Source organism: Ammospiza caudacuta, chromosome 8 (assembly GCF_027887145.1).
Source record: "Ammospiza caudacuta isolate bAmmCau1 chromosome 8, bAmmCau1.pri, whole genome shotgun sequence".
Taxonomy (NCBI): domain Eukaryota; kingdom Metazoa; phylum Chordata; class Aves; order Passeriformes; family Passerellidae; genus Ammospiza; species Ammospiza caudacuta.
This window is the reverse complement of record NC_080600.1, coordinates 17,431,647-17,456,226: the sequence shown is the minus strand read 5'-3', so window position 1 is coordinate 17,456,226 and position 24,580 is coordinate 17,431,647. Positions and strand designations below refer to the sequence as shown.

Here is a 24,580-nt window from a genome sequence, read left to right as displayed (position 1 = left end):
TACTGAGCAATTGCCAGAACTTACTCTGACTGAAAGAGATCCTTAGATCTTGCCTCAAAATAGGATAAAAATAGACTGAAAGGGTGCTGGGTTTGTTTTACTTTGGTTTTCTGTAACAGCATGTAGTAGGAGAATGGGTAGTAGTAGTATCTGCAGACCAAGATAAAACAAATTACCCGAATGGGGCCCAATTATTGTTTTATAGACAAAGTTTGGGACCAATATTCTGACTGATAAAAGTATTACAGATGAAAGGCTAATCAAGTTCAGGGAGCACTTACTGTTAGATTCTGTTAAATATGGCAGGAAAATTGTCTGAGAACCCAAAAATAATTAAGCAAGTGGAATCCAAGTGGATTAGCAAATGAGGTTTGTTTTGATGTTCTGTGCACATCATTGTCTTCATGTAACTTGAATGCATTCTCTGTTTTCTGATTGGTTTGGGGATTTTTTGGTTGCTTCTTTTTTCTTAATAGATACTGAAGGTGTAAATGGAAGAGAGGAGTCTGTAAACCTTAATGATGCTGATGAAGGATTTTCATCAGGAGCTTCCCTCAGCAGCCAGCCAGCTGGGACCAAACCTGTATCCTCTGTATCCCAGAAGAGCAGCTTAAGGAAAACAGCAAGTGGGCGTTCTGCTAAGGAGAAAGAAACCTCTTCTGCAGCAAAATCCAATGAGAGCCCTCGGGATTCAGTAGCTCGAAAGCAGTACACGCACCAATCCTCTGACCTGGATGGAGATATAATTGAGATGACACCTACTAAGAAACACCTCAGCCTGCCTGCTGGGCAGGTAGTGCCAAAAGCCAACAGTTTGGGCCTGATCAGGACCGCCAGTGCTTCCTCCAGTAAATCATTTGACTATGTGAATGGCAGTCAGGCAGGCTCCAGTGTTGGAGCTGGCACAGAGGGTTTTACCAGTCTAGCAGCTGGCAACACCAATCGCTTTTCAACTATCAGCCTACAGGAGGACCGGCTAGGCCAAGCTGGGGAGGGTAAAGATCTCCTTTCCCCAGGAGCTCCCCTAACCAAGCAGTCTCGATCTCCAAGTTTCAATATGCAGCTGATATCCCAGGTGTAACTTTGACTCCCTTCCTTAGTATTCCCTCTTAATCCCTGGCAAGTTCATCTGTAGGCAGAACATGAACCATCATCCCACAGTGTGAAAATACTGACTGTTGTGATCTCGTTTCATTTGGTTTAGCTATCATACTGTATTACTGAAACAGCAATAATTCTTCCCTCACCTTCATCCTCCTTCCCCCTTGTAAACATGGTTGTGAAGCAGTATATCATGTACTGTATGCCTTTTTCCATGCCTTCCTTTCTCTTTGGGTGATGTGCAATCCATCGTAGGCTGATCAGTCCCATTTCAACACTGTGAGACTGGAGACACCGGCGGAAATGGTGAATGTGATCCCTATGAGATGATGCTTTGGCTTTGTTAAGAAATAGAAACGGGTTTGTTTTCTCGGTCTACAGTACTGCAAAGACTACTGGATCCTGACTTGTCTTTCTCAGAACCAGGAGTGCCTCAGAGATTCTAGTGTGACTTTGGACCTCTCTGAGTCTGTGCAATCAATTCTGGGGAGGGGATTGTCATTGCTGCTCCTGGCTGCCTACAGCACTTTTTTCATTAAAGGAGGGTAGTTTTTTCTTGACTGCCCCCAGTCTCTCATCCCAGAAGCTTTTGATGTTCAGCAACTGAGACATGCATATTAAGAAGCTATATTCCCTCAGAGACAGGATTCTAGGTTGATAATGTAGGTTACAATGCACTGCTAATGGCGTTGTAGCCATTTGTAATGTTACATGTCTTCCCCTCCAGGACACAGGGTCATTCTGCATTTAGACTAAAAGTTAGACGCCACCATGCTGTTAAGGCAATTGGATTTGTAAGTGGGAAGGAGACACTACTTCCCCAGGAGATAATGGCTAGCTCTGCTTCATTTTTGTTGTTGCTGTTTTTGTTGTGAGGTGCTGATCACCGAATTGAAAGGTGTATTCGGGTAAAGAGTATTTCTCAGGCTGCTTTTGTACCATGGCTGTTGGGACACCCCCACCCCTTTCAGCTGCTTTCTCAATCTCCCTGAATTCAGTGGTGAAGTAATTTGAGGAATCCTATAGTTCAGACAGACCATACTCTCAAGGTGCTGTCTCAGGGACAGAGACAATATTTTGCTAGGAACACTGAAGTTTCAATGTGAAATGCTTTTCTAGCAATGCCGTTTGTGCAAAGGGGTACTGACAGTCCATATTTTTTTTTTTCCCCAGAAGGATCACACTTCATTGCCTTGGTATATATAATCTTTTGAGTTTTTTTAACTCTTATTTTTTGTGGATTGGCCCTGGTCTAGAAAATGCAGAACTCGTGCCATTGAGCCAAGCCTCGAATGTATATGACTGGTGTGTGGGCACTGGCTGGTACTTATGTTAGAGGACACTGCTTAGAAGCACATTTCTGGTTACTCTGGAGAATGTTTGTCATTCTCTCTCCATCTCTCTGTATCTCTTTTTGGATTGATAGACAAGGGGAAAGTTCATCCTCTCTGCTCAAATCCTGTATGATATCCTGGAAGTTTACAAACTGTAAACCTCCAGGAAAGAGTTACAGTTTTTATGTGGGCACTTTGTTTCACTGTCACTGTGAAGGATAAATGTAAGCAGTTACAAACAGCAGGCTGCCTTTGAGTGATACTCTTTAAGATATTCAGAACAATGAATGACATGGTGTGGTATTGCTGATAGTTGATTTTGGTGGGGATTTTTTTTTAAGCTTTATTTAAAAGAGATTTTTTTTCAAATTGAAATTAAAATTCATTAAAATGTTTTAAGATTTTTTTTGTGGTTTGATGAGTCACTTTGCTAGCCTAGTCTTCATATCATATATTCATAAAGTGAATTTAGTGGCATCTGATGTAGAAATTCAGGTAAAGAGTAAAGAGAGTCATCAGAATGACTCTATTTAAAAACCTGACAGCTTCTAAATGGAAAATAGCTTTTAAGGACCACCAGTCATGCACAGATGGAACTAAGGCAATGCTGAGATGAAGCTCCAAGGCTTACATTTCTGTAAAAATATCAATGGTTAAAATCTTCTTTATAAAATAAAATTTTCCTAGTGGAGACAATTGGTAAGTCATGACTGGAAGTACCAAGTTTATACTTTGTAGAGACTATCAGAAAGGAAGTTTGCTTAAATATTTGGGAAAGAAAAGGTCAGGAGTGTCAGGTAATTTTCTAAGAATTACTTAAATTTAGTATTTTAAAAAGTAAAGTTGTTCATTAGCAAGGTTCTCTACTTTCTATATTTGTCATTAGATGCATTTCTCCAGAAGTTTTAGGGCACTTAATTGGCATCAGGTCAAATTTTACAACCTTTTTTAAAAGCAGGTTTTTTTCTGTGGGGTCCCACACTACAAAAACTATTTCAGGAAAGTGGGATGGCTTTACTGACTTCAGATAGGGAAGTCAAATGTACATGTGTAAATTCAAATTGTCAAAAACTTCAGTCAAACTACCTTTTAAATTATTTTTACACTTCTCATTTTGATCATGTGCCTTTTTTTCTGGTTTCATTCATTGTATTTTGGTTTGTTCTTGTGTATATATATATCTACTCCATATCAGACTATTTGAAAAGAGTTCAAATTTATCCCTGTTAAAAAAATATGGTTTTTATCTGCTGATGTGGTACATCTGTGACTTCTCAAAAATTACCCTTTCACTGCAGTGTTTCAGTTGTGGGAGCTTGTTCTGTTGTTTTTCAGCCAAGTAGTGTTGAACATTTACCTTCCCAATGGAGTCATCCCAAGTATCTCCAAACCAGCTGTAGTAGGAGGCTCTGCAGTGCTGTGGATCATGTTGATCATTACTGCTGTGTTTCAAACCACTCTAAGGTGTGGCAATGTCATAGGAAATCTTTATACATTATGTTCAGTGCATTCCAAAGTACTGTGACAGAAATAAAATTAAAAGTGTTTGGGATATGGGTGGAGGGAATAATCTGCTGGGTTTCTGATTATATATGCTAAATACTAAACAAAGTACAAAACATACTTAAATTTTCTGACACCTGTGACAAATGTTTAGACTTAAATCAAACCTCCTTATCCTAAATTCACTCTGCTGAGTTCTTTTACTGGAGGCACTAGGTTTAGATTTCTGCACTGTTTGAGTGCAACTGCAACATTATAAAAGGACAAGAAGCAGAAAATTATGATTTTCGCTCCATATATGTGCAAGCATGCACATACATGCAATTCTTAGGTGAGGAAGGGTAGATTCTGATGTATCCATATACTTCAGTAGGGAAAAATGAAATGTTCCTTGATACACATCACAATATGCTGTTATTTTGCAATATATATTTTTTTTATTTTATCATTTTAAGAAAATACAAAATGTTGAGATTGTGAATTCTAGCTTGATTATCCTTTTCAGGGATTTATTGTGAGCAGCTTTTTGGTTGAAAGGTGTTTGAAAGGTGAACCATATTTTCATTCAGCAGAGAGCAAAGTGATGCAGTAAAAATACCTATTAAAATTATTGTTGCAAAATGACCATTTCAATTTCTGTATTATCCCTTTAGTTTTGGAAAATTTGGAAAATTTTACAAAATGCATACTTGGGTATCACTGTCCATTTTAAATGCAGTTTTCTTTGAACACCCTTTCTGACGTGAATTTGAAGTTTTTTAACAGTATACTTCATTCTGTAATGCTGAACATAATGTTGCAGCCAGTAAGCATTAGATCTAGTATTTGTAGTTTGCAAGTGTGTTGGTCTTAAATGCATTTCCAACATACTCCTGTTAGCTTTAAAGTAATTAAAGTCATCAATATAGTGAGAAAAAAAAGAGATATTTTCTGACAAAGTATTTATTTGCACTACTTATGAATACTGGAGTTTACTGGGACAGGGTTTTTTCTCACCATGTGAGGTTTACTTGTGTGTGAGTAGGTGCATACATTTGTCACGTGTTGACAATCAATTGCCTCAACTGTGTGTATACTGTATGTAAATAGGAACGTATTTTTCAAGATTAAGGGGGAAACCTGCATCTTAGTGCTGGTAAAGCTACTCTGCAGTAAGGTGACCCCAACTCTGCTTTTTGTCTTCAGATACTATGTGGTTTGTTTTACTTCTTTAATGAAGTTTATTAGTGTTCTTGGAAAATTGTAGCTCCAGGGAAATTTTCCTCAATATTTAATGTATAACATGTTCAGAGAATTATATTTTGAAAAATTAATTTTGGAATAGATAATTCTATGCTATGGCTGTATTTTAACCTAAGAGTTTGAACTTGTCCTATTTTATCATGAACCAATGGCTATCTCCTCTAAGTGTTCAGCATTTTAACTTCGGTCACAAACAAGACATGTTTATCTTGGCTTACAAATTTAAATTAATTTGAAGTCTAAAAGAGAATCAAGAATAACTTTTTGAATAAAATCATAAAAACCAAGCTGCACAGTATAGGTACTGCGCTCAATCCTAGAGGAGGTGGGGAAAATAGAATCGAATATGTTTGAATGAAACGTATGTACTGCACACGAAAGAAATTATTTTGATGTTAGTAGATCTAATAATCTTATCCTTAAATTCTCTCACTGCCAAAGATTTTGCTACCTTGGCATGTTTAACATGACATTAAAGCCATCAGCTAGATGTCATTTGTAACAAGTATTTATATCATAGGAATAGTTTTCATCAGAAGAGTAAATGTACCTCTTTTATTTCAGTTTCTTGTTTAGGATTATTGCAGGACTAAAGTTGCAAAATATCACTCCTTTTCAAGCATGCTAAGCAAACAAGCCAGATCCTCTGTACTTGCATCACATTCTTGATTTATATAATTTTTTATATTTTATATTATCTTCAGTATTTTAAATGCTGTTTTGTTCTAGCATATGGGCCTTAATCTCTGTTCATTATTTTAATTTTTTCCTAACTGGCAGTTGGATACACTTTGCTGTTGAAAAGTTTTCTGTTGGTGATTCGGGGTAGTAAATCAGGACATGGGTGTTGTGTTAGTGAATACATGTATCAGTCTATCAAAATTTCTGTCATGGCCAGCTGAAGAGACAAAATACTTGCCTGCCTCTTCCACAGTGGTGGAAGATGATGGTGAGCTGTGAGCAACTTGGTTTGTTCCTGGAAATAGTAAGTAGTTTTGCAAGACTGATACTTACCAGGTTTCCCATGTAGTTATTATGAAATTTTATTTAAAATAAATCTTGGAACAAGATTTTAAAACAACTGCCAGCCATTTTAGATAAACTTGCCTAGTAGATTTGTCAAGTGTCAAGGCCTGTGATATTAAAAGTTTAGAAGAAAGCTGTGCAAGTCATAAGGGTACCTTACTGCTTCAGAAAAAGATGAAGAAAAATCTGTCCCATTTTAATCATCTGTATTTGAGATTTAATGAAAAAAAGTACAATTTTGATTCCATCCTTTTACTTATTTTTCTCTAGGCTATACTTTTTCCTGAATTTTATTTAACTGTGTTCATCAGATTTTACCAAAGGTAGTATCTGAGGGACCAGTTGAATTAAAAATGGGTCCATAAATTGTCCCTTCTATCATAAAGGACTCTTAAGGTTTTCCTGTGAGGAGCTTGATGGGAACAGATGTATATTAAAGCTTTGTATCCATACAGTAAAACGTTGCCCTACATTTTACCTTGTGCACGATGAGCAGAGTGATGAGATCAACTTTTACTGAGCAGCCACTTGGGTGTAAGCTCCCAGTGTTTTACGGTCTGTAAGGTTTAAGCGGTTTTAGAGAAGACTGTCTTTGCATACTGTTACAACTTTTTAATGAGTGATTAATAATCTGTTCAGGAGTCAACATTCAAATTGCTTTAAAATCTGGTTTGGAATTCTCACAGGTTTTGATTTTAGAGGGCAAAATGGTCAGGGGGAGATTTCTATTTAGAAGTATCTGCTGGTAAAGTGTCTCTATGGTGCTTTGTCATGGAAACTTCCTTACAAATCAGTAGTGAATCCTATGTGTTTGAGTCCTCATCCTCCCCAGAACTGATCATGAAACAGAAAAAGTAGAGCAACCTTTTACCTTTAGTTCTAAAACAAATACTTGGGAGTAACAGAAATACCGGCTATTGACACTGTTCTTTCTGTTTAGACAGTTAGTGTGGTCGTGCTAGAATTTCATGTTATTAGTTTATGAAAAATGCAAGTAGTAAAAACTTTGTGGCTTCAAGTATACAGTAGATGTGAGTTAACAACCACTCAGGATAAAATAAACATGTCAAAATAGTAATAGATTCCTAGTACTGGGGTGTGTGATGTGTGTGTGTGTGTCAGTGTTCAATGATTACTTCTCTTTTCTTGCACATAGTAAATACTTTAGGGGTGGGAATTACTAGCTGGTTATTTATGGACAAATACCATATTATTAAATAAAACAGAGTCATTTAACACTTTTTTCATATTGAAGATTCCAGGAAAAAGCTAATAAAAATTTTTAATAATCAGCTGCTCTTAATACATTTTAGATTTACTATGGTAGCTTTTATTTGCTATTAGAAGATCCCAACAGCTAAATTGATATATACCCCATGCTGCATTTTTTAAATTTGTAATTCCTGTACTTGACAATGAGGTTTTTGATCTGTTTTTGTCCTTGTAAGAATACAGGACTTGCTCTCAGTTTTACTAGCAAAAAAAAAAAAAAAAAACAACATTCTGCGAGGATTAAAAGATTATTTTCTTACTTTTTTCATCATACCAAGTTTGTTTCTCTGAACTAAGGTTTCTGAGGATTTTTACTACTTTAGCATTATTTAATCTCATAGAAGGAGCATAAGCAGCACATAGCCCACTTCTGTGGACACAAGGCTAGGCAAAAGTACATGGCTTGTTGGTGTGAGCCCCTCTTGACCAGCATAGCCCTGCTTGCTGGTGTGAGCCCCAGACCTTCGAGATTCGGTACTGGTGAAGGACTAAATCAAACAGGTTTTCAGTAACCGTGACTTTTGCTGTATGATGTCCTTTAACCTGGGGACCAGGGAAAGTCTTCATTCTTAGTCCTGAAGAAGGCACGTATTGAAGATCATGTTATTGGTGCATGTAAGCCATTATCTTAACTGTCTTACTGAGCTGGTTCATGCTGTTGACTTGTTGAAATGTGAAATGTAGTTACTATTGACTTTGTAAATACCTGCCAGAGAAGAAATATAATTATTTTAAATTATTGTAAATAGAGATGTATAAAACTCGACACAATCTGCAATGCAGAAAAAAATATATATATATATATAAATATATAAAGATGTTAAATAAATATCGTGCTGTTTCTGAACAGAAATGACTACTTTGTGACTTGCTGGTTTTTAAAGATGTGATTGATGCTGGTGCGGGCGGGACGGGCGCTGAGGGCGGAGCCGTGAGGGGGGCGCAGAGGGGGCAGCCGTGAGGGGGGCGCTGAGGGCGGAGCCGTGAGGGGGCGCTGAGGGCGGAGCCGTGAGGGGGCTCTGGCGGGCGGCGCTGCTCCGGAACGGGCTCGCGGCGGCTTCGCGTCGCCACAGCGACCGCGGGCACGAGCTGGGGGGCGCGCGTGGGCCCGGCGGCGGAAGTCCCGCCCTGCGGCCGAGGCGGGCTGGGAGCCGGGCGCGGGTTGGCCCTCGCACAGGTCCCTCAAGGCGCGGCGCCCGGGTTGGCTGCCTCGGGGACGGCCCCCGGCTGGCACGTGAGCCCGGTTCCGCCTCCCGCTGCCGCCGCCTCTGCCGGGGGCGCGGGGAGCGGTCGGGACCCCGGTCCCGCAGGAGCGGCGCCGTGAGGGGAGAGGGCTGAGGCGGGGCCGCTCCGCGCCCCCCCGGCGGCAGCGCCCCCCGGCGGTGGGGCCGTGCCCACGTGAGGGGAGCCGCCATGAGCCGGCCCCAGGGGATGCGCGGCAGCCGCCGCTCCCTGCAGGTGAAGTTCGTGCCCGACGAGGACGTCCTCAAGCACATCTCCGACGACGCAGGTACAGCCGGCCCGGGGCATAGCCCAGCTCAGCGCCGCCCGCTGCCCCCAGCGCGCTGGGAGAGGGCTCTGAGCAGCCGCGGCCGGCCCCGGGAAAGGGGCTCTGCAACACCCGAGCTGGGTTCTGCAGGAGGACGAGGCCTCTGGGGTCGTTCTGCCCCGCTTGACTGCTCCCCGCAGAGTGTCTCTGTCCCAGCCCGGCACTGGACAGGCTGCAGAACGAGGTCTCGGTACCAGTTCCCCCCGCAGCAGCGTGTACGGGTGCCGGGGCAGCGGCGCGGGGAGCCGGGAAGCCCCTCGGGCCTGACGCGGTTAGACCCTCGCACGGGCAAACCGGAACGAAGCTGCAGGTGTATGCCGTACGAGTGCTTTGCTGCACTTCTGACTACTTTTAAGCTGGGGAGCCTCTGTGGAGATGCTTAAAACTTGCCAGTACAAGGCACGGAGCATTTCTTTCAGGCTTCACTGCTGGTCCTGCTGTGAGCAGAAGGTCATGCAGGTGGTGTCCAGAGGGCTTTCAGCCTACAGGCGAGGTATTTTCCAATCGCCCCTCTTCCCTAGGAAAAAATAAGAGTTGCCAGGTACCATCCCTTTGCATGCAATTTGATACTGTAATGTGTGAGCCACTGTCATTTCTCCTGTTCTTCTCTGTGAAGCTGGTGTTCTCTGAAATGAGTGTCTTAGCCTCATGGACTGCAGGAGCCAGCATTTGTGGTGGAGGAGGGATGAATGGCTATAGGGTCAGATATCGACCAGCTGTTGTTTTAGCAGGACATCTCAGCGTTGAATTTGTTGAGTGATTTGCATAACAGGAGCCTGGTCTCTTAAGTCGGATGGCTGTGTACTACTGCAATAGAAATAATGAAATGGCAGGAGGTTAAATTTTTATTACAATTCTAGGAACTAAAGTACGGAAGGAGAAGGCTCAGCTGAGTGTCAATGTCAAGAGATTTGTGAAGAAGCTTGAGAATATTTCTGATAACGAAGCTCAGGAGATCCTGGAAGAGAAGAACTACGTTGCTGCTCTTGGAATATGTGCCCAAGGTATTAGCAGGGGAAAACCTGACACAGCTCTGACTTCAGGAGATTCTTTCAGTGTTAGGGTTGTACAGTGCTGGTGAAGTTGCTTTTGAGGGCTTAATCTGCTCTGTGCTTGTGGTAACAGGTAGAAGATTATGATTCTAGGATTTTATTATTATATTTGTTTTGTATCACCTGCAGTATAAAGCCAAATAGTGAAATGTTACATTCCATCTTTCTTGGGTTGGGAATATTATCAGTGCTTTTAAAATAGCTGCAAGTAACATGTCTTTTCACAGATCCAGTGGGCAATGGCTCAAATATAAGTGGTGGTGAAGTTTACTCATTCCAGACTCCCAAACGCTCCAACAAAATGGCAGAGCTGGGTATGTTTTGCTCTTCTTTCTCTGCAGACTTAAGAGAAGCAAGCAGAAAGTGGCAGTTCCAGAGAGGGTGGACTGTTTCAGTTCAGATAAGATGCTTGAGCAGGGTTGTCACTCACATGAAGAATCCTTGTATGTCCAGCACCATCTGAACTTCATTAGTGTTTATTTGTCACAGCTAATGCTACATGCTACAAAAGATGAGCTGAGGGAGAGGGATCATGCCACTGAATCACTATACATAAACTGGTTTGGTGCCTCTTAGTTTCTGCTGTGTCTTGGGAAGTTGTGTTTCCTATCTTAGACCTCCTTCTGCAGCAGGGTGGATTTCACTGGTGCTGTCTCCTGGAGCCACGACTCAATTTGAAAACTGAGGGAAGTCATACTGTGACGATCTGTTACATGGAATAGGCTGTTGGTCACACAGTGGCAGGAACTGTTAGCAGGGTATTTCAGATTCACATCAGTCATTGAACTTCAGCTGGTACTGATAAAGAGTAGACACAGGTAAATAGTTCTTCCTGGGGAGCCGATGTGTTTGCTATATCTGATGATCTGTTATGTCCAGCTGAGCAGTCTTAAAGTACTAAGTGAGCCTGACCAAACCTTGCTCTAATTCAAAGACATGTGGTCTTCCAGGGAGCAAAACGTGCTCTGCCATCAGCCATATTTGTAAACTTAATTAATTGAGGAGTTCAGCCTTTGAAAATCTTTGCTGAGGAATACAGCCACCTTTACAGTTAGAAAATTCTAGAACTTCCTGAAATGTCTAGGAAATTAATATGAAGAGAGCATTTCAGGTGTATGGCTCCATTTCTGACTAGCCAGAGCTGGAAGTTTTGTACCTGACATGTCCTTCCTTCCCTTCCCCCTATTTCCTACAGCTTCTGAATTAGCCCAGACACCAGAAAAGAATGTGGCACCTGATGACTCCAAATGCCCTGAGAAGATGGCCAAAACCCCTCAAAGCAGCCGTAAGTCCTGTGATGGTTTGGGGAACTGAAGCTGAGTGAGTGGGGGTTATGTTTCTCTTTGGGTGGTGGAGTGAATGTTGAGTTCCAGCTTCTCTCATGCTTAAGTATTCTAGTTAACACCAGGGCTTAAGTATTCAGGTTAACACACGGGCTGCACAGTTTGATGTGCATGGCCTGTGCTTCACGTGGGTGTCAGATCTCTCCTTTGCCCTGCTGCTCTAGAGGAAACATGAACATCTCTCTCTTCTATTGCTGTGACATTAATTACTTCCTTTCTGTTCAATAGAAATACTTGCACTTGAGAGAGTTATGAGCTGGGCTGGTGTGTTAAACACTGACTGGGTAGGAGTGTGTGGGTGTTCATGTGTAAATTCATACTTTATTATATAATATTTAACACCTAGTGCTGTAGGGAGAAATACAGGTGGGAGAAGTCAATGCATGTCAACACGGGCAAGAGGATGTGCATTTATGCTTGGAAATGGAGTTTGATGTGCTCAGGGAGGGAACATTAGCTCATTTTTCAGCTTCATCCCTCCCTGCTGGAGTCTCTTCCTCCTTCCTGGCCTCCCAAAGCTGTGACCAGGAATTAGCAGCTGCCTTCTGTGGTAATAACATTGACTCTTGTGTGACCTGACACAGGCAGGCTGCTGGAGCCACCACAAACTCACAGCCAGAATGCAAAGAGTAAATTTATTTCTATTAATTTCCTGAAGCAACACCTGGGCAGAGGGACATGAGTGGAGATGCAGGCACCCTTATGTGTGGTTCAGTGCTGTTCACACTGGTGTATCAGTGGTTTTGCACATGCATGGTTTATCCCCATGCTGTGATCTTCACAGTGTTCTGATCTGTCTGTTAGGGTGCCTCCAGGCCACCAAACACCTACATTATCTATACACAGATGTTCTATTCCCAAATCATACACAGGGTAAACAGCAATAGACATGGTATATCTGTTTTTCTGCATTGCTGTTGGAGTCCTTGCTATCCCCAGCTGCATGGGCACTTGAGCATATTTACAATTCTCATTGCCAGTCTTCCACTTCTAACCCATTCCTGCCAACAACTCTCTTTGTTCTCTCCTTGCCTGCCTGTGAGGAACTAAGGCTTCCCTCATAGGATTAACTATCCAGGGAGCTGATATTCAGGCACAGTGTACCTTTGAACAGTGAATGCCTGTTTTTCTAATGGACCATATTGTGCCAGTGTTGAAAATTTGCAGTACTCTGTACAATGCTGTTTCTTCCTTTTCAGAGCATTCAAGTTCAAACAAAGTGCAGCCGAGGGTGAGTAATGATTTTACATTGCTTGGATTTTGTATTTGGGTTTTTTTCCACACTTGTGAAACTTGAACTAGCTAATTACTGCAGTTCTGGAAAGGAAGGACCTTGAAAAGCATACTCCACAGTAGAGATGTCTCTTCTGTTCTAACCAGAAGGAGTAACTCAAGTGAGAACCATTAATCAGGACTATAGGGTTTGCAGTCAGTGGGCAAATAATAGGTTTGACAGCTGAATTGTCATGGGTGGAAACTATTTCCTTGCATCACACAAATGAGGATGCTAGATAATCCCTTCATATACAGTTAAACTCACAGCTTTCCAGTTTCTCACTAAAGGAAGAAACAGCCCTAATTGTAAGAAATGCTGTTAGAACAGGAGTTCCAGAACTGGGATGCTGTTCAGTTTCTTACTTACCAATTGGTTTATAAAGAGGAGATACAGTGCAGAACTTCCAGTTGTGGTGGCTATGGCGTGAAAGAGTTGGCTTTCTAAAACAGTACAGCATCATAGCAGAAATGTGTGCACAGTTTTTCTGGTATGAGGTTCCAGGATGAGATACACCTGAAAACGATATGTTGTTTGGGGATGCCATAGTCACTGCTTGGTGATTTCACATCCACTTTATCAGGATCAACAACAGTATTTCCTAAGTATTGCAGACTTGATCCAGTGTCCAAGTCAGGCATGTGCTTTAAACATATGTAAGGAAAATGTGACACTACAACTTGGTGAGCCCAGGCAGCTTGGATTGCTTTGCTGTACTTCTGGGCTTAGTATGCTGAGTGGTCTTCTGTCATTCTGGTTGTTGTTTTCATAGAGGACTTCAGGTGACTTTGAGTAGATAGCATGATGTGGAAGGTGACTGCTGTGGGGACTGAAGCATTTCCAGTTTGTCACTGCTGTGGTTTGGCTCTTCCTGAGAGGCCAAGATTGGCATCTTGGTTGGAGATTCAGTTTTCTACTCTCCATGTTGAGCTGAAAGAATTAAGCCCCTTTTGGAAATTGATCCTGTCTCCCTCTGAATGGGAAAACAAGAACTCTCCATACTTAACTGCCTCTGCTTTTCCAGTTTCATGTGGGCTGAAATAGTTTGGAAATGTAACCTGTCTTTGCTTGGCAGAGGGTAGTTTAGAGGAGAGAGATGTTTCTTTTAATGCATGTTTTTTCTTTGCTGTTCCAGAGTAAAAAGAAAGAATTTGTGTCCACCACACCTTACAGACTCAGAAAGAGACTAGCAGGTAAAGATCAGCCTTTGCTGTCAGCTGCCACGATCAGTGAGGCACTGTGTTCAAGGGAGAGTGTTTTCCTGTTGAGCTGTCTGTGGTAGCAGTGTGACAGAAACAGCCTGATTTATCCTGCAGAGAACGTAGAAATGTCCTTAAGGAAATCCATGTAGACCTTTCCTCTACTTGCTACTAAGGTGAGAGGTGGAAGGATTAGAAGCACAGAGTTACTGAACTTCAGTAACATGATCAAAAGAGACAAAACTTTCAGTAATCTTACCTGTGCTGACATTTAGTGTGGCCCAATTGCTTGAACCAGGCATAAAACTTTTGGATAATGGCTGAGACATCCATTTCAAAGTATTTCCAATAACTGGTTGGCTAAACCAGAATGAGTGCAGAGGAGAGTTTAGTACGTGGTGTTTCATCTTCTGTTTCTTTTGTGTTGAGAGACCAAGACTGAGCCAGATTTCATCTGTGCTCTTCAATCAGTGCTGCTAACAGAGGTATTTTGCAACAACATGTTTGCAGAATGTGACATAGAAGGTACTCAGCCTGCTCTATTGGTATTTGGGAAAACTGACACAGAGATGCTAAGAGAAATAGGGAATTCCATTGTCCATTTTTAGTCTCTTTTTATAGTGTGTTTCTTGGTTGGTATCAAGGAGGAGGCTTTACTTAACAATACTTTGTGATCCTAGAACTGCAAAATAAATGGCCATCTGTGTTTGCAGTTCTCTTAAGCATTGATTTTACTTTTCTGTGAAATATGTTTAGTATTCATATGCTTGTAAAACAACTAGAGAATGTGTGTGAGGTGGTGCAAAATGAGTTCTGTGTAAGAAGTCATTCCTAGCTTTTAACCTTAAATTTATGCTCTAGCTCCAGATCCCTATTTAGAAAGTGAGAGTGAGTATTCTGCTTCCTGCTCAGAGGAGGAGGATGAGGACGAACAGAAGGAAGTCAGCGCTGTTTTGTCAGATCGAAAGACTCCAACAAAAACTAAGGCTGCATCTACACCTCCTCCCAGAAACAGCCTAGCCAAAAAAAAAAAGGAGCAGAAGATGGTGAGTGTACAAAAATATACCCCTGAGCTAGCAAACATGAAGGGATGTATGATGACAATGAGCTGTTAGTGACCTCACCTGACCCTGGGGAAGAACTGCTCAACTCATTTCATATCAAACCAGCTGGGCTGGCTTTTGCTGTACTTCTGTGTAATCCTTGGTGGACAGGCACCATGTGAACCTGTGTGCTAACTCAGCTGGCATCATTAGCAGCTTCAGAAGGAGAAGTCCATGGAGCAGGAGACTTTGTATTGGGACAGGATGAAGAAATTGATTCCTGTAGTACCAAAAGGAGTGCACATTACTGTTTTGGCTTGGTGTTCAGCTTAATTGTCTTACTTCCTTCCAGCACCGGGATCCCCACACCAGTTAAGAATTACTGTTATCTCATCTCTCACAGAATCTCTTTTCTGGCTGTCTCTTCGGGAAAGAATCATCTGACATTAGCTTTGGCAGAATGCTGCTATAGAAGCCATTTTTGCAAATAATTTCTGTCTTTCTGTATTCACCCTTGCCCTATATCTCATTGGCCATCTTAGGGAGAGGGATAACTTGATAACAGGAGGAGTGTTGCTGACCTTGCTGTCCCTTTATAGGGCAACTTGGTGGAGGAATACTTTGAAGCTCACAGCAGTTCCAAAGTGCTCACTTCAGATCGAACACTGCAGAAGCTGCGGAAAAGAAGATTGGATCAGGTACTGTTCATAGTGAGTCACACGACTCTGGGTTTTTGATTTCTATGATGTAGAGTTCCCCTGCTGTTATTTGAAATTGCTGCCCAAAGTAACATCTGGATTTTTAACAAGTTCTTTCATAACAGCTGTGGGAGTAAATCACAGCTTACAGTGTTAAAGCTACTGCTGTCGTCAAAGTAGTTGAAGGTTTAGCAGTTTTGTCTCTCAGTACTTTGTTTGTCTGATGCATTGCAGTTGCCTTTCCAGTGTCAACTGTCTTCTACGGCAAGGGAGTGGGAAGCAAAGCTGTTAAAATTGTAGGGGAAGAGAGGCCAGTGTAGATTTGATGCTGACTATCATGCTACTGTGCTGTTTAAACATCAGCATTACAGCATATCTTGAAAGCTGAATTAATCCTTTGATTCTTGATGCTTTTCTACATTGAGCTATCAGCTACAAATTATATCCTTTCTACTGTATTTTTTTTTGAGATGGTGGGCATTTTGAGCATTCTCTTGTAGTGACAAACACCTGAACCCTTGCTAAACATATTGATTGGAGCCTTTGTTCCCATGGCCAGGGATGTGATGTTGTATCTTGTTGGTACAGTGCTTGGTGATGTGTAAGCTCCATGTGTATCCGTTTTTCCTGTAGTGATTTTTCCATACTTGGCAGGAGAGAAAAATACACAGTGTGTCATCTGTTTTAGTCCTAGTCTTGCTGTTGTTTACCATAATAAGGTTACTTAATCTCTGCTTTGTATCTCCAGCAGCAAAACTGTGCCTAGTGGGGTATTAATGGGGAGAGAAAAAACTAACCACAAACTGAGTGCGCTGACAATGAAAACTATTCTCTAGTTAAGGGAGCATGCTAGAGAGTGTTTTAAGGACTTCAGGTGTTTCTCTTGCTTCTTCTCAACTTTGAATGACTGTCATCTCTTTCTCAACACAGCAAACACTGCATGATCTTTTGAAAAATGCTCCCCTTGCTTATGCTGCTGAAATTAGAGACCTTAACCAGCAACATGAATCCTTGTTTTCCAAATGGATGCTGCAATTACAGTAAGTATCTAAGGAGAATCACTGAAGAAGCTTAGTTAAAAGGCACTGCCAGTACATTTCCCCTCATGTCAGTAACATCCTGTACGAATTAAGGAGGAAATTTTTTTCATTGTTTGCTTAAATTTAAAAGTGGGTAAATTTAATTCAGTGCGTCCTGTAGACCAAATCCTATCTGATTAACTTCTTGAACTGAATGTCTGAAGTGCAATGAAGTTGCATTCTACCTGCTTAGCTTGCCTGTGTCTCTCTAAACCAAACTAGAGGGCATTCACAAACAGGGAACATGAATAGTGAGAGAGCAGGGAAAATGAATTATGAGAAAAGTGCTCTTTGTGAGGAATAATTTTTGTTCTCAGCAGCAAGTTAGTAGTGAGTAGCCCACCCTCACCATCTTGAGTCTATGGCTATCTCTAGTGGTGTAGCAGTTTATTTCAGTGCCTGTGGTACCTAGTGATCTGGGCATGAAGAAACCCTAATGCTTTTGGAAACACTGGCAATATAAATTTTATTTGGCTTTGTGTGTATCTTCATGGGAAGGAGAAGGGTGAACATTCAGGAAAGCAAATGAAACTATAGAGACCTTTGAGACTCTGAAGCATCTTAAAGAAGGCAGACCACCACCCCTGAGGCTGGAGCCAATACTGGTGATGAGTGCTCATTAGACAATATTAGTTCCTGGGAATAGGCAGTGTTTCTGATAAGCTGGAGAGGGGTTTAGTCTAGGTGCAGTTCATCAAGGCTAAGGCCTAATGAGCATTTCCCATATCATAGTGCAGCCTGAAAGAGGATGAGGGATGTGACTAAAGTCGGCTTTTCTGGGTCTCTACAATTCCATACCATGCTGTCTTTATGCTTTCCTGCCTCTGTTTCTGTGGAACAATCAGGGTAAGAAATATACAAGAGTATGGAGTAATTTTGCTTTGAAATGGTGCCTGAGGATGGGAGTGGTAAACCAGTATGAAAGTTTGCTTTTTTTTCTTGTAATTACTTGGACCTGTAGTAATTAAAGTACTTGGTGAGGGAGTGCATGTGAGTGTTGATCACCATTTCTTACCTGAAGTTGTAGATTTAGTGTTCTGTTCTTAGTCAATAGCATTTTCTTCCATCCATGTTTTGCTAAGTTTGTGAGCCTCTAGGCTGCTAAAATGATTCTTTTGCTAGGATGCCTTGTTCCAGATTCCTTCCAGATTCCTAACCTTATTTATCAGCTGTAAGCTTAAGGTAAACCCAGAGTTGACAAAACATGAAATTTTTAAAACTAAGATTGCAGTGGATCATTTTGCTTAATGAATGTAAGGACCTAAACCAGACTTGCACTTCTTTGATCCTTTGTATTTGCTCACTTTTCTGCAGCTTGGGTTTCAATATTGTGCTTTATGGACTGGGCTCAAAGCGTGATCTCTTGGAGAAGTTTCGTACCTCTTTGCTCCAGGATTCTGTTCACCTGGTGGTTAATGGATACTTCCCCAGCATCACTGTGAGATCTGTAAGTGGGGGAAAAGCTTGTGGGTTTGTGTAATCATCCTGTGCTACAGATACCCCAGAGTCTTTCAGTGCAAAATGTTAAGGAAACCTGCTGCACCCTATAGCAACAGACTCTGTAGAGCAGTTCCTCTCTTTTCTAATACTTTGAAGAAATGATCCCATACATTTTCCAAGGAATTGCAGTATTTTCTGTCGTGAATAGATATTCATCACTCTAAAGCCTTGTTTTATGTCACTCTTTTGAGAAGGGGTATAATTTTTTTTATGTTCACTGTTTTAGGGATTTTATGGTAATAATCAGATTATCTCTCACAAGGTATCCAAGGGCTCAGTTTAAGATTTTCTGCACTTCAGTGTCAGAGCCCTTCATAAAGAACTCCCGTTTTCTTTTTCAGATTCTCAACTCCATCACAGAGGAGGTTTTGGACCATATAGGGACCTTCCGCAGCCCCCTTGACCAACTTGAATTCATAACCAAAAGGTTCAAAGAAGGTAAAATTACTAACTTTATGCATAAAAACATTAGAGCCTGGACATTTTCTTCCCCTATAATTTTTATAGAGGCAGTTACGGTTTCTTAGTGCATTGTAGCTAGTATATTTCTTGCTTGTAATGTATGCAACATATATGAAAACAAGCATGCACTAGGAGTATCTGTGTACATACATGTGTAACAACCTCATGTCAGCTGTTAGCTCAGTCAGTGTTTTACAGCAGGACAGCAGTGGCAAACAAGCAGGTTAGAATTGGTTTCAAAAGCAAAATTAAACAGGTATTGCCTCACAAAGGGCTTGCTGAATTGCTTCTGAATGTCTGTCTTACTGCTTGTATATTCATACACAGATAGCCATGGAATCTTAATTGTGCATGGCATTGGTGTTTCAGTGGTTACATTCTGTTTTTCATCATTACCTTGTGAGTATTTCTGGTGGGACTAAGGGAAAAAGGCAGGGTAACAGCAGTTCCCACCTGAATGTACATAAGTCAGTCTTGCAGTCTGATATTGCTGATCTCACTGGTTTCCATTGGCAGGCAAGTATGTATGGATTTGCCCAAAAACTGGTTACAGTTCTAGAATTGTTTCTGGACTCAGGAAATGGTTGTTCATTGGAATAAATCAACTGAGACTCCATTTTCTTCCTGCAGGAAAAGCCAAATCTTTATTGTATAGGTCATGTTTTATAGGATTATCAGCAGGCCCTGTGTCAGACCTTATTGTTGGACAATACATTCTCACTTAGTTCATTGGTCGGTACATGGTATTTTGCATATCTATCAAACTTCTGTATTTTTAGCTAGTTTACATATTTTTTCTTGATTCTCATGAGACAGATCTTATTGTTTACACAGATGCTAGTTGTTTTTCACCCAAGAATATGTTCTTGTGTTAATGAGCTCTCATACCAAGATTGTTTTCACATAGGAACTTGCAGATTACTTAGCTGGACTTAGAAGAAATGACAGGCTAGCTATTGATTTAACAGAGCAGGCCTGATTTTATGAGGCCTTTCTTTTATAATTCTTCTACCTGTCTATGACAGTTGTTCCCAGGGAATAAGTACAGCAGCAAGAAGCTAGCTGGAAATTCTAACATCTACCATTTGCATTATCTGAGCTAGGTCTCTAACTTTTTTTCAGAACTTATTAAAATTTGCAATGAAGTTAAGATGCTTTGGATCCAACCTTGAATAGAAAATGCATTTTTACTGTGAGGAGGAGCTTAAAGATCCTAGTCATGTAAAGCAAAAGCATCTGAATAAACTGTGCTTAGTCTTCCATTCTAAAATATATTTCAATGACCTTCAATTGCAAAGGAAACACAGCTAAAGGAGCAATTCCTGGTAAAGCTGTGAGCAAGTGAAAAGTGGATTGTAACAGAAAAGCTTAAACTGAAAAAAAAACAATCCTGTGACTGTGATGACAGGGAATTGAGAAAAACCCTTTTAGGTGCTCAGAAACACCCAGTATAGCTTCAAACTATGTTGTACAAGGAAAGCAATATTGGAATGATGTATATGGAGAGTGGTGAAACACACTTGTGCTACACTGCACTGGGAATGGGAAACCAGCTTGTGCGCCGTTCCTTTGATTGTTTCTCTGCTGTTTTTTCTGACCTTGCAGATTCATCTTTAGAGCTCTATGTCCTCATTCATAACCTGGACAGCCAGATGTTGAGAGGAGAAAGAAGTCAGCAGATCCTTGCACAGTTATCCTCCCTGCCTAGCATTTACCTCATTGCCTCTATTGATCACATCAATGCTCCTCTCAGTGAGTTCCCCTGGGGCTGATCTAGCCAAGAGAAGGATCTGTGTTCTGCTTTGGGGCTGCTGAGCATGTTTCATAAGCTCATGTGTTGCTTACTGTGTATTACTATTACTGTGTATGTATTACTGTTGATGTGTAGAACAGATCTGTTGATGTATGTATAGTCCTGATTGGGAGTGTGGCTGTGCTGAACCAAAACTGTGTAAAGATACTGAGAAATACCACTAACCATTATATACAAATAGACTCCAAGCTTTTGGCAGTTTGATTTTAGGAGCTTACTGAATTGGAGATTGGATAATTAAGGATGGCAAAGCAAAGATACTTAAATAACTTACTTATATTGATTACTATTATGATTAGACTAAAAGATCCTAATCAGAATTATTTACTACACAGCACAGGTAGCTGTAACAATTAGTATAGTTCACTTTTTTAAAGCAATATTGAAGCAATTATATTAAAGCTAGCAAAAACTGTACAAGTAGAAATTGATTTTACTCACCCATACCAACAACTATGGGCAGATCTCTTTAGCTCAGGCTGGAGGAGTAACCTTGAGGGGTGTCCCCACTAAAAGGAGGAATCTCCACCCACTCTGAGAAGGGTCTTGTTTCAGCTATTTTACCCCCTCTCTAGGTAGAGCTTTAGAGCTTCCAGCTACAGCCAGAAATTGTTTGCATACTCCTGACTCTGGAAGGATTTACAATGTATCTGTGGAAAAGGGATGCCTGCAAATGTTTTGTTGGTGAGAATTTATCTTACTGGAACTGCAGTTATCAGGGTGTATGTAATGTGAATTTCACGAGCATATATTGTTTCCTCAATCCTACACCAGAGCTGCGAGCATTTTAATATTGTTTGTTTAATGCCTTAGAAAACATAAATCTCCCAGTTTTGTCTGCTCTTTGTGTTCTGTCTGTCTAGTGTGGGATCAGGCAAAGCTGAGCCTCTATAACTGGCTTTGGTATGAGACAACCACATTTAATCCTTATGTGGAAGAAACATCTTATGAGAACTCACTTTTAGTACAACAGTCTGGATCTTTGGCTTTGAGCTCCCTAATGCATGTCCTGCATAGCCTCACTCTCAATGCCAGGTAAGACACTGTTACACTTCACAGTAGCACTTGCCAAGGACCCAGTCCTTGCAATCTGTGTTTTCTGATAATAGTGTTCCAGACCAAGATGGTAGGACCTGGGTTCCAGCTGATTGGTTACTTTAAATTTGGATAGCAGGCCTTGTCCAGTGATGAGATTCACAACCAGGTTCTTTGTGCATAAGGCAAAATTAGTTAATATTTTCTAACTGTGCTAGTTTTGGGTTGTTTTAAAATTATTATTATTTTGATTTTTCCCTTTCCTCCTTTCACTTAGAGGGATATTCAGACTGCTTGCTCAGCACCAGCTGGAGAAAAAGGACAATCCATCTTATCCAGGTAGGTACCCACCTTTTCTCATTTGTTTGGGCTGTTGCTGTTCACAGCAGCCCTGGGGTTTGGTATGCAGGTTACACATCCAGCAACAGAAGTGCTCGAACAGTTGTCTCAGTGAGGCTCACTGTCTTTCTAGTGGCACTGTGTCTGACTCAGACAGGAAATCAATAGACTGGCTGGCTCTGAAGGACTGCCTTTTACAGGCTTAGACATGGCTGAGACTGTTGGTGAGGGACTGTGGACTAAAAAAATTAAAATGAAGACTGAAATTGTATAACTTGCACTTAAATGTCCTATATAAATGGCTTCTGATGTACCTGTGCTTTCTAGGATACACGTGGAATATTCTGTCGCTGTGTCATAGGTGTTGCAGTGGATATGAATAACATTTTAATGGTAAAGAAAGCAAGATAGAGGAGTTGGAAATTAAGAGAAACTAACGATTGTAAAAAGTGCATTTAAAGTGCTATTAAAATTCCATTAGGCAGCAGGGTGACTCACATGTTAATTGAGCTGTTTTCCGTTAATTACAGAAGTATTACCTTGGCTGTATACTTGCAAGAAGTGATGATACTGTAGCCACTCTGGTCTAAGCCAAAGCAAGACTTTCAGGTGGATATGTGGTGTTAGACCTGGAAAAATCTGACAATCCTACTACTTCAGTTTCTTGTTCTTGCCTTTTTCTGTCTCCAGGGCTGTCTTTCCAAGACTTTTACCAGCAGTGTCGGGAGGCTTTCCTTGTGAACAGTGACTTGACACTCAGGGCACAGCTGACAGAATTCAGGGACCACAAGCTGATCCGGACCAAGCGGGTGAGTCCAGGGAAGAATTCTATTCAGCCATTTTTATTTGAATAAAAAGGATTCCTACTTGCTGTATTTTTTAAGCACATAGGAACTGGCAAGGGGCTGAAATTCTGTAATTGCAGCTCTTTCCATGCCTCCAATTTGTCAACACCCTTTACACAGATAGAGGATTATAGAAATGCAGTGTGCTTTGGTTATTCAGCAACCTACATGTCTTCTTTTGAAGACTGTGAGAAGTAGCAGACTATGGAGCCTGCCAGTCTACTTCCAATAGTATTACCTGTATTTCTATAAGGAAGGAATGCAGACTTGTCATAATAATGAGGCAGTACAGCAGTACAAGATATAGTGTTGAAGATAAATGTTGAAGAGCTTTGTAGTGTCAGACAAGCATAACCCACCAGAAGATTTGTCATTTAATGACTTTTCTCAGTATTTGTGCATTTCCTGTGTTGCTCCAGTGAACTATTCCAGGTTTTCTGTAATGTAGCTGTTCAGAACGCTGTCTAGCTCTAATCCAGACTGCAGATAAATGCTAGCATTGCAGTGCTGTCTAGTGGCTTGCCTGGCACTGCACACTGGTGTTAACAATGTCTGTGCATGTCTGTTCTCAGGGAGCTGATGGTGTGGAATACTTACTAATTCCTGTCGATGACAGTACCTTGACCGACTTCTTAGAGAAAGAGGATGAAGATGTGTAACATCTGTGTCCTCAGTGTCTACAGCAAAGGCTGCTGGAGAGGGGCCTATGCTCAGATCTTTCTCCAGCCTCACAGCTGCTGCATTGATAAGTAATAATTCTAAAGAATCTTGCCCATTGTTCAACTGCCTCAGGTAGTTTGGAATGATGATTCTGTAAGCAAGGCCTCTCTTGCGCTCTAGTTGGATTTGTCTGCTTTGTCTCTTAGCTCAGACAATGCCTTCTTCCTATCTGTGCATCCAACCTCACAGCCAGAAAAACAAACTTGGTGAGATTGTGCCTTCTGCTCTCTACCTCAGTAGACATGAAGGTTTTATTGGAGCAATTTACTTGGGAAGTGCAAATCACAAGATGGTCAAGAGCTTTAGTTTGTACTAGTGGTGCAATTTTTCCCATTTGAGTGCTATCCAGTACTCCTTACCATTTAGACAAAACTAGCTTCCAGTGTATGAAGACAAGACTTATAATGCTACAAGACCTGTCTTGACTGCATGAGGAAAGGAGAATATTAGTGGGTTTGGGATGCTGCAGGTGACTTAGTAAATTCTGGCAATAAAACTGAAGGACTTGTTCCAAACTAACATCCTTTTGTAAGATTTAGATAATCAAAATTATGATGGACTCATGTCATTGCCTGCTACTTTCCAAGGTGCAATCCAGGAATATGAAGAGGCTATGAAGCTTTTTCGTTTATTTTTTTAAATCTTCATTGTATATTTATATTTTTTACATCAGGAGTGCCCACTGATCCTGGAGGAGGCCTTAAATGCCACTTAGAAGCTCTCCCTTTAAGCTTTTAGAGGTTGGGAGGCTACTGAAGTTTGACATCTTTTCTTCAATTCTTTTTTTCTCGGTTATGTGGGAGGAAGCTCTATAGTTCCATCATCTGTAGTCTGCCAGCCAGACTTCAGGGACTCTCTATGCCTAATATTTGGTAGCTGTGTTACAGCTCAGTGTTGTAATAGTTCAAATCAATCAAATAAAGTACTTTATTAATTTTCATTAGTTTGTCTTGTCTCTCACAATCTTTTTATGTTACAGGAAGATCGAGATGCTTTTGGCAGTTGTGCAAAAGCTTCATATTCATTATTATGTCAAATATCTGTGCAGAAGATTTCAAACTACTGAGTAGAAGTATTTACATTGTTTCTTACATCAAAATCAAGAATCGGTTGCCTGCCTTTTAATACTAGTATATAGCTTTTAAAGAGAAC

General features: G+C 41.0%; 1 protein-coding gene across 3 annotated transcripts in view; it reads left to right on the top strand.

Annotated features, from left to right (window-relative positions):
* Positions 1 to 24,328, top strand: part of LOC131560423 (hyccin 2) — a 65,748-nt gene extending 41,420 nt beyond the window's left edge. For 2 of the 3 annotated variants that reach the window (XM_058809119.1, XM_058809118.1), the window contains one exon: positions 477 to 4,559. In XM_058809119.1, coding sequence (XP_058665102.1) covers positions 477 to 1,081 — 605 coding nt within the window. In that variant the 3' untranslated portion in view covers positions 1,082 to 4,559. Of the gene's footprint in view, positions 1 to 476; positions 4,560 to 9,887; positions 10,032 to 10,306; positions 10,394 to 11,274; positions 11,365 to 12,621; positions 12,654 to 13,830; positions 13,889 to 14,755; positions 14,941 to 15,536; positions 15,636 to 16,565; positions 16,676 to 18,028; positions 18,162 to 18,555; positions 18,653 to 20,281; positions 20,429 to 21,352; positions 21,525 to 21,801; positions 21,864 to 22,553; positions 22,673 to 23,280 lie in introns of those variants that run through there. The other variant, XM_058809117.1, reaches the window with a different exon arrangement.
* The last annotated feature ends 252 nt before the right edge of the window (positions 24,329 to 24,580 follow it).